The sequence below is a fragment of the Lampetra fluviatilis genome, chromosome 53 (assembly GCF_964198595.1).
Source record: "Lampetra fluviatilis chromosome 53, kcLamFluv1.1, whole genome shotgun sequence".
Classification (NCBI taxonomy): Eukaryota; Metazoa; Chordata; class Hyperoartia; order Petromyzontiformes; family Petromyzontidae; genus Lampetra; species Lampetra fluviatilis.
Genome location: NC_136327.1, coordinates 3848400 through 3864955, shown reverse-complemented (window position 1 = coordinate 3864955; position 16556 = coordinate 3848400). Strand labels below are relative to the sequence as shown.

At 49.9% G+C, this 16556-nt stretch overlaps 1 protein-coding gene across 2 annotated transcripts in view; it reads left to right on the top strand.

Moving 5' to 3' along the window:
* Positions 1-14093, top strand: part of LOC144949302 (nuclear receptor subfamily 2 group F member 1-B-like) — a 33909-nt gene extending 19816 nt beyond the window's left edge. For both annotated transcript variants that reach the window (XM_078879253.1, XM_078879252.1), the window contains exons 2-4: positions 3551-3855; positions 5734-5992; positions 10130-14093. In XM_078879253.1, the coding sequence (XP_078735379.1) occupies positions 3551-3855; positions 5734-5992; positions 10130-10404 (839 nt within the window). In that variant the 3' untranslated portion in view covers positions 10405-14093. The remainder of the gene's footprint in view (positions 1-3550; positions 3856-5733; positions 5993-10129) is intronic.
* The last annotated feature ends 2463 nt before the right edge of the window (positions 14094-16556 follow it).

Here is a 16556-nt window from a genome sequence, read left to right as displayed (position 1 = left end):
GTTAAAGATCCCGTGACGCGATGGCGCAAGAGTTTGCCATTAATGTGTGCTGGCGTCATGGTTTAAATATTCTTAGGTTTTTTCGGTAAAGTCACGTAGGTAAAAAAATTAATAAAAAGTAAAATAAAAAATAAACATAAAATAAAAATCACGACGTTTCGGAGGCAACACAAGCTTCTGTCTTCAGGTGGAACAGTCACAGCACGATCGCTGATACAGCAATCGTGCTGTGACTGTTCCACCTGAAGACGGAAGCTTGTGTTGCCTCCGAAAGGTCGCGATTTTTTTTATTTTACTTTTTATTAATTTTAATTTTTTACCTACGTGACTTTACCGGAAAAAACCTAAGAATATGAATCCTTGCAGTCACGAAAGCTTCAAATTTAGAAGTCATGGTTTAAGTTTTTTTTTAGTTCAACAAAAAAATTTACCTGGAAATCGTCCAGTCGGGATTACGCGGAGCGAGGATCAAACGTAATCGCAATGCCCGTCAATTACTACTGCCAAACCATTTTGCCAAAGGATACATTGAATGGAAACTAGTGATTGATTTACAGCTAGAATTATAGAGTTTGTTTCAGTGAAAGTTGTTTTCTTGTCAGGAAATAAAACATTGAAGAAATATGTTACGGTAATCACGAAATCATGACAATTTGCGACACGGTCAATGTGAAGGAAGACCGATGATCTTATTTCGCACGAGATATGGTCGCGTCGCCATATCGTGACAAACCCTGCAAAGCCAATTAATAAATGTTGTGGTTTCACGCTTCAACACACCGGTGGGCTAAAGCAGTGAACTATTTGTCTTTTGTCAACGTGACACTTTTTTGCTGATTGGCCGTGTCGGGTGGTGGAGGGTTACGACACATTTATAAATAACGCGATCTGACCCAAAAACGTTGATTATGAATAATTTTGGTCGCGAAAGCCTACGTGTTAAACTAATCAAAACTGCTCATCAACATTTGTAAAAGGTTTCCTTCCACTCATTGATGGACACCTTGATACACAGAGGCACGACACAGCTTGTGAGTGAACACTCCTCACGTTCTTCCAAAACGTCGTGCGACTTCCCGTTCTTAAAACAAAGCCACTCTGTTGCGCGTGGTTTGTTGTTGTTGCAAACATAGTTGCTCGTTAGCGAGCTATTAAAAAGCTGAATTATGAGACGGCTGGGAGACCAGACCCATCCCTCTCCCACCAGCCCATCCGGGGCTCCCCTCTCTCGCCTCGGCGACCCGGGTACAACCAAAGCCGGCTTGGGCCCCCCCCCCCCCCTGGGTAAACGGGAAGGTTCCATGCTTGGGGGGTTGGGGGGGGGGCCTGTGACCAAACTGATTGTACCGTCGTATAATGTTATTCGTTTGTGGCGCAACAGAACGCAATGCAATTTAAGCTGAGTGTACGACGGTGCATGATCGCTAAAGTGCAACAACACGAAGCTGAATTCGATTTAAAGCTTTCGTGACTGCAGGGATTCATCTTCTTGGTCCTTTCGGTAAAGTCACGTAGAATGGAAATGATAAAATAATAAAAATAAAACGTAATAAAATAATTCTCACGACGTTTCGGCCACAACGCAAGCAGCCGTCCTCAGGTGAAGAAGTCTTCCCGACAGACCTGTTCTCCACCTGAGGACGGCTGCTTGCGTTGTGGCCGAAACGTCGTGAGAATTATTTTATTATGTTTTATTTTTATTATTTTATTATTTCCATTCTACGTGACTTTACCGAAAGAACCAAGAACACGAAGCTGAATTTTGAAAAAATACGGCAACGGGAAGATAACAGTCGATAAATAAAATCGATCAACGCAACGCACGCCTAGATTAAGTTACTGAGAAGGAACACAACACTGATAGTACAATGAACGGGGTAATTTGACAATGTGTGTCGGTCCACTGGTTGCGATGTTCGTCTTATAAATGCGTGCACATATTAAGTTATAGATGTTGAACTGTGTACGAGGTCGTTATGTATTCATATCCGTCAACCCCTTATCAGTGCATATCTTATCACGGACCAATTCAGACCTTTATTGGTAAACCCGTGCCCGTTAGAAATCTCAACGTTCATCCTACAAAGTCCCACCACAAGGGAGAAACACAAACAAATATTATTTTTTTTTGCCCGTATTGAAAACGGCTGTACGCCGTATGGACCTGAAAACTCAATTTCCCTGTAAAAGAAAACGGGTAAATTGTATGGGTTGACAGCTATATAAATGCGAGCATGTTTGAAGTTATAGATGTTAAACTGTGTACGTGGTCGTTATGTATTTGCCGTCATTGGACACCTGGGATATTCTGGCTTGCAAACTCGACATTCAATCTTTTACCGCAATTAGTGAAGCCATTTACATGAAAATGCCCCCCCCCCCCCGTTTCACATTTTGGCACAGCCAAAACCCAGACTTTTTTTAGCCGGCCATGTTTCTCAGTCTATATCCATATATATAAACTGCAGCTTTACCGACACGTAATAAAGTTCAACCACAGATATCGTCTTCTTGTTTTTTTCGGAAAAGTCAGGTAGAATGGAAATAATAAAATAATACAAATAAAACATAATACAATAATTCTCACGACGTTTCGGCCACAACGCAAGCAGCCGTCCTCAGGTGAAGAACAGGTCTGTCGAGAAGATCTCGGTAAAAATTCCTGCCACCAGGACTCAGGTGCCTATTTCTGGACTGTCCCGGTCAAACCCAGACTTGTGGCCCATACATTTGTCACGATGAGTGACTCTGTCTGTGGTTCAGTAATACCCCGATTGACATCTCCCTCCCCAATTTACGTCGTTTTGCAAACACGTCGCCACTTAATTGAGGCGTCGCCTCAAAGCCCCAACGCTTGACATCATCGACGGCATTGTCTGCTCAACCCTCGTTATCCATCGCCTCTCAGCCTTCGTCCCCAACCACCGCCTAGCAGAGGTCGCAACCGGGTACCCGATACCCGTACCCTACCCGGCTACCCGGCTACCCGTACCCGGCCGGGTACGGGTACCCGTTTGCTACCCTGGTGCGGCCGGGTATGGGTACGGGTAAGGAATCAAAACCCGTTTGCGACCTCTGCCGCCTAGCCGGCAAATCGCTTCGGTGTCTACGTCGTTTCGACGTTCGTCGTCGCGCCTTTCACGAACGCATCCCCGACGTGAATCGGGGTAACTACTGCACACCGGGGTAACTACTGCACACCGGGGTAACTACTGCGCACCGGGGTAACTACTGTACACCGGGGTAACTACTGCACACCGGTGTTCCTCGCCGCAAGGCCCGCGGGCCACTGGCGGCCTTCACTGCGGTCCCCTGACGTGCAGCCCCCGACAATACGCGAACGCGAAAACAACCCCCCCACCCCCCCCCCCCATCATCGTGGCTGTCAAACCTCAATGCTTTCAAACGGTGTGGCGGCCATCACGCCGACGATGTCTCTTCGGCGAAAGTGACCCTCTTCCTCTGAGTGAAGGACACTGCCCTTACACGCGTTTCCACCTCTGACCCCCCCTCTCTTCCCACCCCCCCCCCAAAAAATCTCCCAACGCAGCGGTGCAACGTGGACGCATGCCTTCGTCGATGCAGCACCCGGCGGCTCCGGGCGGCGCGTACGCGCTGCAGCCCAACGGCGGGGACCCCCTGCTGAATGGCGGCGGGGGCCACGCCGCCTCTTACCTGTCAGGCTACGTGTCGCTGCTGCTGCGCGCCGAGCCCTACCCCACGTCGCGCTACGGCAGCCAGTGCATGCAGCCCAACAACCTGATGGGCATCGAGAACATCTGCGAGCTCGCCGCACGACTCCTCTTCAGCGCCGTCGAGTGGGCCCGGAACATTCCCTTCTTCCCGGAACTACAGGTCAGCGGGGGGGGCGGGGGCGGGGGCGGGGGGGGGGCTTCGATATCGCCACCGTGGGGGCGAGACGTTAACTATACTCTTAGTTCATCATCATGGGATCTCCTTTGCCAGTACCAAAATATACTGATAGGGGTTTTCCCCTTTTTTCTGGCAACAAAACTGATACTTTTTGCAAGGAATCACGCTTACATTAACCACAATACTTGCAGTCAAATGCAAACAAAAAACAATACTCTGATAATTTATGCATTGTCTTGGACAATGCTGCTCACCCCGAGCTCTCATTACTCTGGTAGTGCGTTGTCTTTGAACTGTGCGCCTTTTGGCGTCATCTGGTCGAACACCATATGAGACTAGGCTCCAAAGAAAGCTGTCTCTGGTGTGGACCAATCAGTTTCAAGGACAATGCATAAATTATCAGAGTATTGTTTTTTGTTTGCATTTGACTGCAAGTATTGTGGTTAATGTAAGCATGATTCCTTGCAAAAGGTGTCAGTTTTGTTGCCAGAGAAAAAGGGGAAAAACCCTATTAGTATACTCTTAGTTCTTTCGGTAAAGTCACGTAGGTAAAAATTGAAATTAAAATTAATAAAAAATAATAAAATAATAATAGATTTTTTATTAAAAAAAAAATTCATTTTTCACCTACGTGACTTTACCGAAAGAACTAAGAGTATGAATCCTTGCAGTCACGAAAACTTCAAATCTAGAGATGTTAACTGCCTTGCCTGGTGTACAGGAGGTCGTGGCTTCGATCCCGACCCGCCCGACGCATCCTGTATATTTGGAGTTTGCGTGTTTCACTTGTCTCGCCGTGCTCGCGTGGGTTTTTCTTCAAGTTCTCCGGTTTTCCCTCCACGTTTAGAGACATGCGTTTAAAGTAATCAGCTGCTGCTGGACATTTCGACGTGATGAGCCACTCTGTTGAGCTATCATTTGTGGCCAGGTCACTTCTGAAAAAGAGCTACATAGCTCAGTGGGCCCTTACCTGGTACAAATAAAAAATAGTTCATATTCTTTGGGTCTTTCGGTAAAGCCACGTAGATAGAAAAAATTATAATAAAATTATCACGACGTTTCGATCGCAACACAAGCAATCGTCATCAGGTGACAAAAATATAGCAAGAGAGCTGCCTCGAAACATCGTGATAATTTTTTTTCTATCTACGTGGCTTTACCGAAAGACCCAAAGAATATGAATTCCTGCAGTCACGAAAGCTTTAAGTCAAAATTTAAATAGTTTATAGTTTAGTTTAGAGTTTGTGCGGATGGGGTCGCGCCCGACGGAGTTTTCGGGAGGTTGTTCACGGGGGTCTCCGCATCGATTGCCAGGGGGGAGGGGTCATCCAGCCTCTCCACAAAGTGCCTCGATACCGCATTGAATTCTCCAGATTGTAACGGCGTACCTAGATAACTCATGGTCTCCAGGGCAGTGGTTCCCGACCTTTCTGCACCCGCGGGCCACTGTCAACCCCCAACAATTGTTAGCGGATGACCACGCACCTGTAACATCTTTCATTCAGAATCAAAACGACTCTGCACCAGGCGCAAAAATGATGCTTTTTCACGAATATTATCGACGAACCCAAATAGCTGTGCGATGGGCAGTAACAAAAATTACGGTAATCTTTGAACAACATTCGTATCTGCCGCGTTTCCACGGAGCACTTCCCACGGGCCTTACGTGACCCCCAACGGCCCACCGTGCCACAGGTTGAGAATCAGAGTTCTCCATCAAGCTGGGAACCAGTTCTATAGACTCCAAATCAATTAGATGGTGTCCAGGTCATCTGCGTCCCTGACACCCGCTCCCCACTTCGCCTGGCCCTGACCCCACTGCCCCCCCCCTCTCCCCCCGCGCGTGACCCCGGCCGTCAGGTGGGGGACCAGGTGGCGCTGCTGCGGCTCGTGTGGAGCGAGCTGTTCGTGCTGAACGCGGCGCAGTGCGCCATGCCGCTACACGTGGCGCCGCTGCTCGCCGCCGCTGGGCTCCACGCGTCGCCCATGTCCGCCGAGCGTGTGGTGGCCTTCATGGACCACATCCGCATCTTCCAGGAACAGGTGGAGAAGCTCAAGGCGCTTCACGTCGACTCGGCCGAGTACAGCTGCCTCAAGGCCATCGTGCTCTTCACGTCCGGTGAGGTCGCGCCGGGGGGGGCTGCTCGATACTCCTCTTCTTGGTTCTTTCGGTGAAGTCACGTAGAAGGGAAATAATAAAAGTAAAACATAATAAAATACAATTCTCACGACGTTTCGGCCGCAACGCAAGCAGCCGTCCTCAGGTGGAGAACAGGTCTGTCGGAAAGACAGCGTCTGAATGAGCACCAACAAGCTTGGCTGGCTGGGGAGGGGCTGGTCACCCCGTGGTGCCCTTATAAAACTCAACGTTTCACCTACTCACGCCGGCTTGTGCCCACCCTCACAGTCGGGCACATTTGCGGAATACACCACGCCGCCGTCGACCCTGGCCATTGACCGAGCAACCCAACGTTCCTACCAGCTCCCTCCGCAGGAATGTGTTACAGTGGTTAGGCTGCAGGGGGACATGCTGTGGAGTTGGTGGTGGGTGGGGTGGGGGGGGGGCAAAGAGCAGGTGGGGAACACAGAGGGATGGATTGAAGGGCACGTGGTTCGTAAGGACGTCACCCGGACCGGGTCCCCATTCGGCTCCGGCCCGGGGTCAAGCACCGGCCCGGGGGTCAGGCACCGATACAGCAGAGTGGTCACTGACACCGTGCGGTCGGCACAGGGCCCAAGGAGCACAAGGAGTGAAATGAGCGACCCACCTCGCCCTGTCCACCCTCCCCGTGTCTTCGTTGGGCCAGCGATTGTGCCACCGCTCCGGCCCGAGGGATGGATGTGTTTGTGTGTGGCTGTGCGCACGCGTGGGAGTTTGTTTATTTCTAGATTTGAAGCTTTCGTGACTGCAAGGATTCATACTCTTAGGTTTTTTCGGTAAAGTCATGTAGGTAAAAAATAAATAAATAATCAAATACATACTAAACATAATAGAAATAAAAAAAAATCTATTATTATTTATATTATTTTTAGGAGTTTTTTTATTTTTTATTTAGTTTGTTTATTGTACATGTCCTACTTAATAGGCGCTCGCTGACAGCACTTGTCTCGACGGTCTATAAGATTATATATTTCTGTGGTGCTTTGGCTTTGTTTATGTCTCTGCGTGGGGAGTGGTTGCCGCAATGGTGAGCACACTCAGCTGTGAACTCGGTGACGAGTGATGTCTGTTTCAGTCTTAGGCCTAAATGAGTACCTGTTGTGGTGCTTCAGCACAGGGGAGACAAAGGCGGCCGGGTGTAGTGCTGACTACCCACCACATGTACTGTGTCAGCCTTCGTAGGTGCTCGCTAACAACACTTGTCCCTGTGGTGGTGGTGGTGATGGTGGTGTGAGTGTATTTGTGGTGATGGTGGTGTGAATGTATTGGTGTTGGTGTTGGTGTGAGTGTATTGGTGGTGGTGGTGTGAGTGTATTTGTGGTGGTGGTGGTGTGAGTGTATTTGTGGTGGTGGTGGTGTGAGTGTATTGGTGGTGGTGATGTGAGTGTATTTGTGGTGGTGGTGTGAGTGTATTTGTGGTGGTGTTGGTGTGAGTGTATTGGTGGTGGTGGTGGTGTGAGTGTATTGGTGGTGGTGTTGGTGTGAGTGTATTGGTGGTGGTGGTGTGAGTGTATTTGTGGTGGTGGTGGTGTGAGTGTATTTGTGGTGGTGGTGGTGTGAGTGTATTTGTGGTGATGGTGGTGTGAATGTATTGGTGTTGGTGTTGGTGTGAGTGTATTGGTGGTGGTGGTGTGAGTGTATTTGTGGTGGTGGTGGTGTGAGTGTATTTGTGGTGGTGGTGGTGTGAGTGTATTGGTGGTGGTGATGTGAGTGTATTTGTGGTGGTGGTGTGAGTGTATTTGTGGTGGTGTTGGTGTGAGTGTATTGGTGGTGGTGGTGGTGTGAGTGTATTGGTGGTGGTGTTGGTGTGAGTGTATTGGTGGTGGTGGTGGTGTGAGTGTATTGGTGGTGTTGGTGTTGGTGTGAGTGTATTTGTGGTGGTGGTGGTGTGAGTGTATTTGTGGTGGTGGTGGTGGTGTGAGTGTATTTGTGGTGGTGGTGGTGGTGTGAGTGTATTGGTGGTGGTGGTGTTAGTGTATTTGTGGTGGTGGTGGTGGTGGTGTGAGTGTATTTGTGGTGGTGGTGTTAGTGTATTTGTGGTGGTGGTGTTGGTGTGAGTGTATTTGTGGTGGTGGTGTGAGTGTATTGGTGGTGGTGTTGATGTGAGTGTATTTGTGGTGGTGGTGGTGGTGTGAGTGTATTGGTGGTGGTGTTGATGTGAGTGTATTTGTGGTGGTGGTGGTGTGAGTTTACGCGCGGCGTGAGCCAAGTGCTGACGTGCTTGTGGGTTGGGAGTGGTGCGGACAGGCAGTCGGATGAATGAACACATGAACACACAACTAGTGTGGGCGGTCGCTTAAACGATCGATGGATCGGGGCTGTGGAACAGCGACGACTAAACGGCGGTGGTGGTTGTGTTGGGGGGGGGAGATTCTATTGACCGGCTTGAACGTGCAAAGGGTGCTTTATTGTGTTTGTGTGCGAGAGAATGGATCCTCTGTGTGTGTGTGAGAGAGAAAGATGCATCTGCGTGCGTGTGTGCGTGGGACAGAGTGTGGGGGGGGGGGCGGTGGTTAGTGCCCTGGGCCGCGTACCCCAGCGACACGCTCACGGCCAACACCAGTGGCGATTATCTGAACCGGTCATGGGCCTCGGCTAGGTCGACTCAGCCTCAAAATGAGTAGCTGGTGCTGGCCACCCACCCCCCTCGTGCGCCGTGCCGGCCTTCATAGGTGCACGCTAACAGCACTTGCCCCAACAGCCTGTTAAGGCTATACGGGGGATCTTTGTCTTTGGCTGTGGAAGACAGTGCATGTGTGTGAGAGAGAGAACGTGAGAGAGAGAGAGAGAGACTGCACGTGTGTTTGTGAGAGGCAGAATGCGTGTACGTATGTGAGGAGCGGTGGCGCAGCGGTTAGCGCACCGCGTTATACAGTAATTGAGTTTGATTCCAGGCAACGGCTACCACCAGTGGGCAAGCGATTTCAGAACTGGTCCCGGGCCATCTGTAGGTTGACTCAGCCTTAAAAATTTATCTTGTTCGACGTGTAAACATCAGCACTGGAGAGACAAAGGTGGCTACGCTGGAGAACCCGGTATTAATCACAACCAGAGGTCGCAAACGGGTTTTGATTGCTTACCCATACCCGTACCCGGCCGCACCAGGGTCGCAAACGGGTACCCGTACCCGGCCGTACCCGTACCCTACCCGTACCCGGCCAGGTACGGGTAGGGTACGGCTATCGGGTACCTGATTGCGACCTCTGGGATGAAGCCATGTTGCAGGCGCGGGTGGGTTGATTCTAGGAACTTGAATTGTGAGAAGAGACAAGACGTTGGAAAATGAGTGACAGTTACTCACCAGTGACTCACGGCCTACCCGTACCCGTGCCCGGCCGCACCAGGGTCGCAAACGGGTACCCGTACCCGGCCGGGTACGGGTAGCTGGGTATCGGGTAGGGTACGGGTATCGGGTACCCGGTTGCGACCTCTGATCACAACTCTGTCTGAGGCTATAGGTCTCTAAGTTGGTCTGTGGGTCTCTAGGTCTCGGCGTAGTCTATCGGCCTCCGCGCAAGTCTCTGTGTGTCTGGCGTCTGGGTAAAAATCGATGGTGACCAGCTCACGCGTTGCTCCCTGCTGCGCGTGGAGCTGAGGTCACTTGAGGGGATGTCGGCGGGAGCTCTCCAATGTCTCCTTCCGCGGGCCGTTCTCCGTGTGTCTTTAAACCCGCCACCACCCGACACAGACAATTAGTAAGGTGATACATTTACACGCTCTAACCCCCCCAAAAAACGCTGTCAAATGAGTGACATGGGCCGCGAAAGCCTACGTGTTAGAACAGTTACGATTAAATCTCTATATTCTTAGTTTTTTTTCGGTAAAGTCACGTAGGTAAAAAATTAAAATTCATCAAAGTAAAATAAAAATACATTTTTTTTTTATTTTACTTTTATTAATTAAAATTAAAATGAATAAAAGTAAAATTAAAATAAATTTTAATTTTACTTTTATTCATTTTCATTTAAATTTTTTACCTACGTGACTTTACCGAAAACAAACCTAAGAATATGAATCCTTGCAGTCACGAAAGCTTCAAATCTAGACTCAAATCTCTCTCTGTCTGTCCGTCACCTCCCCCCCCCGCCCCGTCAGACGCGTGCGGCCTCTCGGACCCGGCGCACGTCGAGTCTCTGCAGGAGAAGTCTCAGTGCGCGCTCGAGGAGTACGTGCGCACGCAGTACCCCAGCCAGCCCACGCGCTTCGGCAAGCTGCTGCTGCGCCTGCCCTCGCTGCGCACCGTCTCCTCCGCAGTCATCGAGCAGCTCTTCTTCGTGCGGCTCGTCGGCAAGACGCCCATCGAGACGCTCATTCGCGACATGCTGCTGTCGGGAAGCAGCTTCAACTGGCCATACATGTCCATACAGTGACGGTGACGGTGGTCGCGGTGACGCGGTGACGCGGATTTCATTTCCCCCACCCGCCCGGAGCGAGAAGTACGATGGATTTGGAGTTGCCGGGTGCGGGGAATGCTTGCCGGGTCGCTGCGTCGATCGGAGCAGTTGTCGCGTCCTTGGAGTAGCCGCGGCCACCGCGGTGAGAGAAGGATGCGGTGCTTGCCCTGGAGCGGGAGTCGGGTTGCAAAGCCGGATGGACGCCGGCTGACATGAATCCCTGGCACTGGGCGAGATGAGCGGAGGAGGATGCAAAGTGCGGTGGTGGTGGTGGTGATTCATAGGGAGTGGTGTACGATGTACGGTGATGATGATGATGGTGGTGGTGACGGTCGGGGAGTGATGTGTTGAGTTGGTTGTGGCCATTGTTGCCATGATTAGTAGCTACAGTAGCTGTAGCAATATGCACTTTCCATCATCATCATCATCAGCAGCAGCATTGCCATAATAATAATTATGAACATCATAATTCTATTCATAATCATCATCAAATCATAATCTCTGTATCTAACCACTACATCGTGATCATATGGTCATCAGCAGGACCAACGGCATTACATCATCATTTATTTATCAGCAGCAGTAACACCGATGTCATCATGAACATCAGCCGTGGGCAATCCACTGCTGGATAAAGGTTTCCCCAAGTCGCCGCCATGTCTCGCGGTCCTGCGGTGTAACGATCAACGGATCGATTCACTCTCCGCATTTCCTCGGCGTGCATTCTCTCGCATGTGATGCCCCATGACCACCACCACCACCATCACCACCATCGTCACCACTGAGCAAAGCACGCCCGTCAGCTTCACAGCGGACGCTAAAATGACTCTGTGGCGTAGCTGCAGAAGAGCGGGGGCGGTGTGTGCCCACGACCCCAGAGTGTACATTTTAAACGACGCGATTCTCGGTCGATGGCATGAACATCGTGAAGCAACCACCACCGCCGCTGCCGCTGTGCCCTGTCACTCCAAGCGTCCACGTTGACTCGTCCGCAAAGACGAGAGGCGAGTGACCCGTAAACAGAACTTCTCGCGAGTGAACATTCAAAGTGATGTCGTGATCGCACGCAAGCCGAGGACACTGACAATGTACGTACGCATGGCAATGAACTCGCAGTCACGAAGCACCATGGAAGTCGGTCTCTCCAGAGCTGCCTGCCTGCTGCACGCGTGTGGGCGGGCGGCCGGGTGCGGCTCGTGTCGCCCTGCGGAAATATTACGTGAACGGAGCGAACGCTGAAAGACAACGGGCACACAAATGAAACGTGCGCACACAACACAGAGACGGTGATTAACATTATGCGTGTGTCTGCATATAACCTTGAAGGGGGAGGGAAATTGTTAGAACTTTTTAAAATTGTACGTCGCCGCGCGTGTGAGCGTTATTATTTGTGTCTGCCGAGATTTCTCATTTTCGCGTGGAAGGACGAGGCAGGGTGGCTCGTGATTAAGACCTTCATTTTAAAATCATCGCAGGTCTTTGTTTTTACCTACTGCAGCGGCTCGCTACGCGATTGTGCCGTGAAGCTGTCCGATGTGGCGTTCGAGTTGTAGCGCTTCTTGCTTAGCGCCACGCCCGACGTTTCCTTCCACATGGCCGGAGGCTTCTTCAGGAGCGGAAGATCTAAATCTCCCGGCGCGTGGCGCGGAACGTTGGACATCGTGCCGAACAACACGCGGTACAGCCCGAAAAAACGCAGCGGATGGAAGCATTTGCGGTTTTTGTTTTGTCTTTACTGTCGTTGAGATGAAACGAAGGTTTCAACATTTCAGATGACCGGCCTTTGTCAGGGAAGAGGGAAAAATCGCTCAAAATGGCTGAGATCGTCCTTGACTCGCAGTGATGAGGAAACAACGCAAAAAAACGAAGAGGTCTTCACTGCCAGTGCTGCTGACGCTGCCACACTGCTCCATCGCTTCCTTCCTTCTGCCAGAACCAACAGTTGCTGCAAAGTAGACATCCGACCTCCGAGATTTGTTTCATACGACCTAACCACCACCACCACCTCCACGTGACTTTAGGTCTTCAACTCGGATCGCCGGTCCCTGGCTGCCACTCCACCTGTCTGGGTGACCTGCCCTCCACCACCCTGCACCACGTGTTCCCCACCCATCACGAACACCTCCTGGTGACATCTACAGCACTCTCCTGCCACCGCTCTGTTTTACGAACCTCCAAGTCGCTTACCCAATGAAATGCCCAGCTTCCTCCGAACGCACCCTGTACTCCTCAAAGGCTAGGATCTTTTGTTAGAGCCACTTTGTTAAAGTCCAGCTGTTAATGGCGCTGTTTATTATGCTTGTTATGAATTGACCAGCAATCCGTTACGTATGTTCGCAGATGTATACTTTATCTATTAACGTGGGGAGCGGCGGTGTAGCGGTTAGCACGCTGGTGATCCGAGTTCGATTCCCGCTCATGGCCAACATCGGTGGCGATTATCTGAACTGGTCCTGGGCCTCCCCTAGGTCGACTCAGAGTCAAATTAGTATCTGGTGTGGTGTGTGTGTGTGTGTAAGCATCACCACGAAGGAGACAAAGGCTGCCTGCCGGGCGTGGTGCTGGCCACCCACCCCCTCGTGTGCCCTACCAGCCTTCATAGGTTCTAGATTTGAAGCTTTCGTGACTGCAAGGATTCATATTCTTAGTTTTTTTCGGTAAAGTCACGTAGGTGACTTGATACAGATATCGTGCTGTGACTGTTCCACCTGAAGACGGAGGCTTGTGTTGCCTCCGAAACGTCGTGATTTTTTATTTTATTTTACTTTTATTAATTTTAATTTTTTACCTACGTGACTTTACCGAAAAAACCTAAGAATATATAGCCTTCGTAGGTGTTCGCTAGCGGCACTTTCCCCAAAAGTCTGTTCAGGCTACACAGGGGATCTTTGTATATCTCCTACTGTGGATATGCATAACCGTGCGTTTAGAGCGTTTGGCTGCTATGAATGTCCACGTGATGATAAGCCACTTCGTTGAGCTATCATTTGTGGCCAGCTCGCTTCTGACAAAGAGCTATGCAGCTCGATGGGGGCGGGGGGGCCTTACCTGGTCAAATAAAAATAGGACTCACAGTTTAGTTTGGCGCTGCGAGCCGTGTGTGTGTGTGGTGTACCCACTGCTTAGCATCGCCTCTCCTATCTCACACTCGGTTTCCCTCTCCTCCCCCTCCTCCTCCCACTGCTGCTCTATCCTCTGTGCTCTTCTCGCTCCCTGCTCACGTGCGGAAGGATGCTTGCTCTGAATTAAATATGAGTTTCAATCTGCTGCTGCTGCTGCTGACACAAGCAACATTGCCTGCCCTCGTGCGGTCTCAACCACTTACGTGAACAGATAAAGGAGCAGCCCTGCAACTGCCCACCACTTGCTGTGCAAAAGGGCCTCGACTCGAGGCAGCTCTAGAGACGCCCCCTCTGCAATGTAATTGGTCTACTCTTCCACATTGGCCAGACATCTTGGAAAACGTTGGAGTACCCACACTTTACCCCATCATACGCAGCCTGGGTAGACAGAGGTGGGGACGGGATATTGTTGTTTCAACTGCCGCGCCATGAGGTCGAATCCAACCTCTGGATTGCAAAGCCCAGTTGGTTCGCCATGACACCAACCACTGTTGTTAGCACTGTGAAAAATCCTGACAGCATAACACTGCCTATGTTACTCTGTGTCAGTGGTGGGTAGTGGGAGGGGAGGGGGGGGTTCATCTTCTTGGTTCTTTCGGTAAAGTCGCGTAGAAGGGTAGTAATAAAATTATAAAAATAAAACATAATAAAATAAAAAAAATAAAAAAAAAAATTTCATCATGGTTTTTTTTTTACTTCCCTTCTACGTGACTTTACCGAAAGAACCAAGAAGATGAATCCCTGCAGTCACGAAAGCTTTAAATCGGGAGAGGGGGTGTTAACCATACTTCACCACACTGGTCTTTGCGGGTTGGTGAAAGGGGAGGCCCAGAACGCCACTGACGTTTATCTGTTGCCGAGCATTGAACTTGAACGCAGGCCACCGCGTGTTGATAGAGCAGTGCGCTAACCGCTGCGCCACCGCTCACTGCATCCTGTACATAGCCGTGCACATGAAAACAAGCACGCGCATACATACACACGGACAAACATACACTTTCACGCACACGCAATATATATTCTGTACGTACGTACGCAACAAATGCACAAAGACAAAGATACGCATGCGTGCACACAGACGTATATACACACATACACACACATCGTGTACGCGCACATGCACGTAGAAGCAGACGTACATAACCACACGTACACAGAAAACATCGCCGTTTCAGAAGCACACAGACTGCAGGAGGAGCAAGAGCTGTTAGCGAGCACCTATTACGGTCGGCATGACACACACGTTTCATGCGAAGGGGTACCATGATGAACACCAGCAATAACACATGCCTGACCGCCTTTGTCTTCCTAGCGCTGACGTTTTTGATGTCAATTTTAGGCGGGATCGACCACGTGGAATGCACAAGACAGATTCAGATAGCATTTGCCCCAGAAATGTATGTCGGCCATGGTTATAGAATAATAATACAGTACAGCACGTGTTGATACGTTGAGACTGCTGGTGATGCAAGTGCTTCTTGCCAGCATCTGTTAAATTTCAGCACAGTTCACGAGGAGGTGATTAATCGGAACTCATTTTCAAAAGGGTTTTGATTGGGATGATAATTCATGTACAGCCCTTTGCCAATCCACTGCTGGTTGGATGAACCCCACACCCCCCCTCCACCCACCCAACTCACAACGTTTCAGTTGTTTACCTATTTTTTTTGACCATACTTCACCACGCTGGTCAGTGCGGATTGTTGAAGTGTGGGGAGGGCCAGGAGCTGTTTGGGTATCACTCGCCGCTGATGTTAGCCGTGACCGGGAGTCGAACTCGGCTCGCAGGGTTCATTTGCACGGCACGCAAACCACTGCCCCACCGCTCCACCTTTGGTGATAATTAACACTGTGATATTATTTAAAGTAAATTATTATACTAGCGTTATTCACGTGAATTATGCGCACGCGACATCCCCCATTATGAAGCGTCGATTCATCGCCAGCCATGGTCTATCCACTGCTGGCTCGAGGCCTCCCCAAAGCCACCGCCGCCGTTTCTCAAGTTGCTCGTTTTCGACGATCCATCTCCTCCCCGTTGGCGGATTTCCTCTCGGATCGTAGGCGTCGTCCCATTCCTCGCCAGAAGCTTTTGGTTAATGCGCGTGCGTTGCAAGATCCGATTTGTGATTTAAATGGCACGCGCGTCAGACGAGCGGGGGGGGCATTTGTGAGGTCAGTTCCTCGGGATCTTCTCGACGTTTTCCAGAGAGTTGAAATGTGTCACCAGTGGAAAAATCTCACGGATCGAACGTGGGGTGAGCCCCCTCCCTCACCCCCCGGCAATTGTCGGTGGACCGAGTAATTCGCCTCCCGTGCGGTGTGACGCCTGAATCCGATAGCGAGGTATTAAATCCCGGTCGACTCATCGTCACCATCACCACCACCACTCCGAATGGGGTCGATAAAAAGAGTACCACTTTGAGGGATGTCAACTCGAGGTTGTCCTATCCATTCACTCGCCCTGCGAATGTGGAACTTCCACCGCTGGATCAGAGTTGGTAATTGGAAGGTATTTGAGCAACGAGGCACAATCGTTACGTGATTATTATCGATTGTGTATCGGGACTGATAAATACACAACACCCACACAGCCTCGCAACATGATGACGTCTCGGACGTAACAAAAGTGAAACCGCCGCTCCACACACGAGAGGAACACTTACATGTGTAATATTTTGTAAAAGTTTTACTGAAGAATTGATTGAATACGATTCGTTATATATGTTGTACGTGCTTTTTAAAACATAGAAAAACGGGCAAGACTGTCTCATGTATGACTGTATCGTTATTATCATTGATATTAATACCGGTTCATGATAAGCGGTGTGCTGTGTTTGATCTGGAAATGTATGGGTTTCTTTTTTGAGCCGGTGTTGATTTAAGATTTGCGTGTTTGCTTATGTTAAATAATTACGTTGTAATTAACACGACACTATTTATACTCATAACGCGACGAATTTCACTATGCACCGAACATTTCACAAACTAATATTGTTTAACATC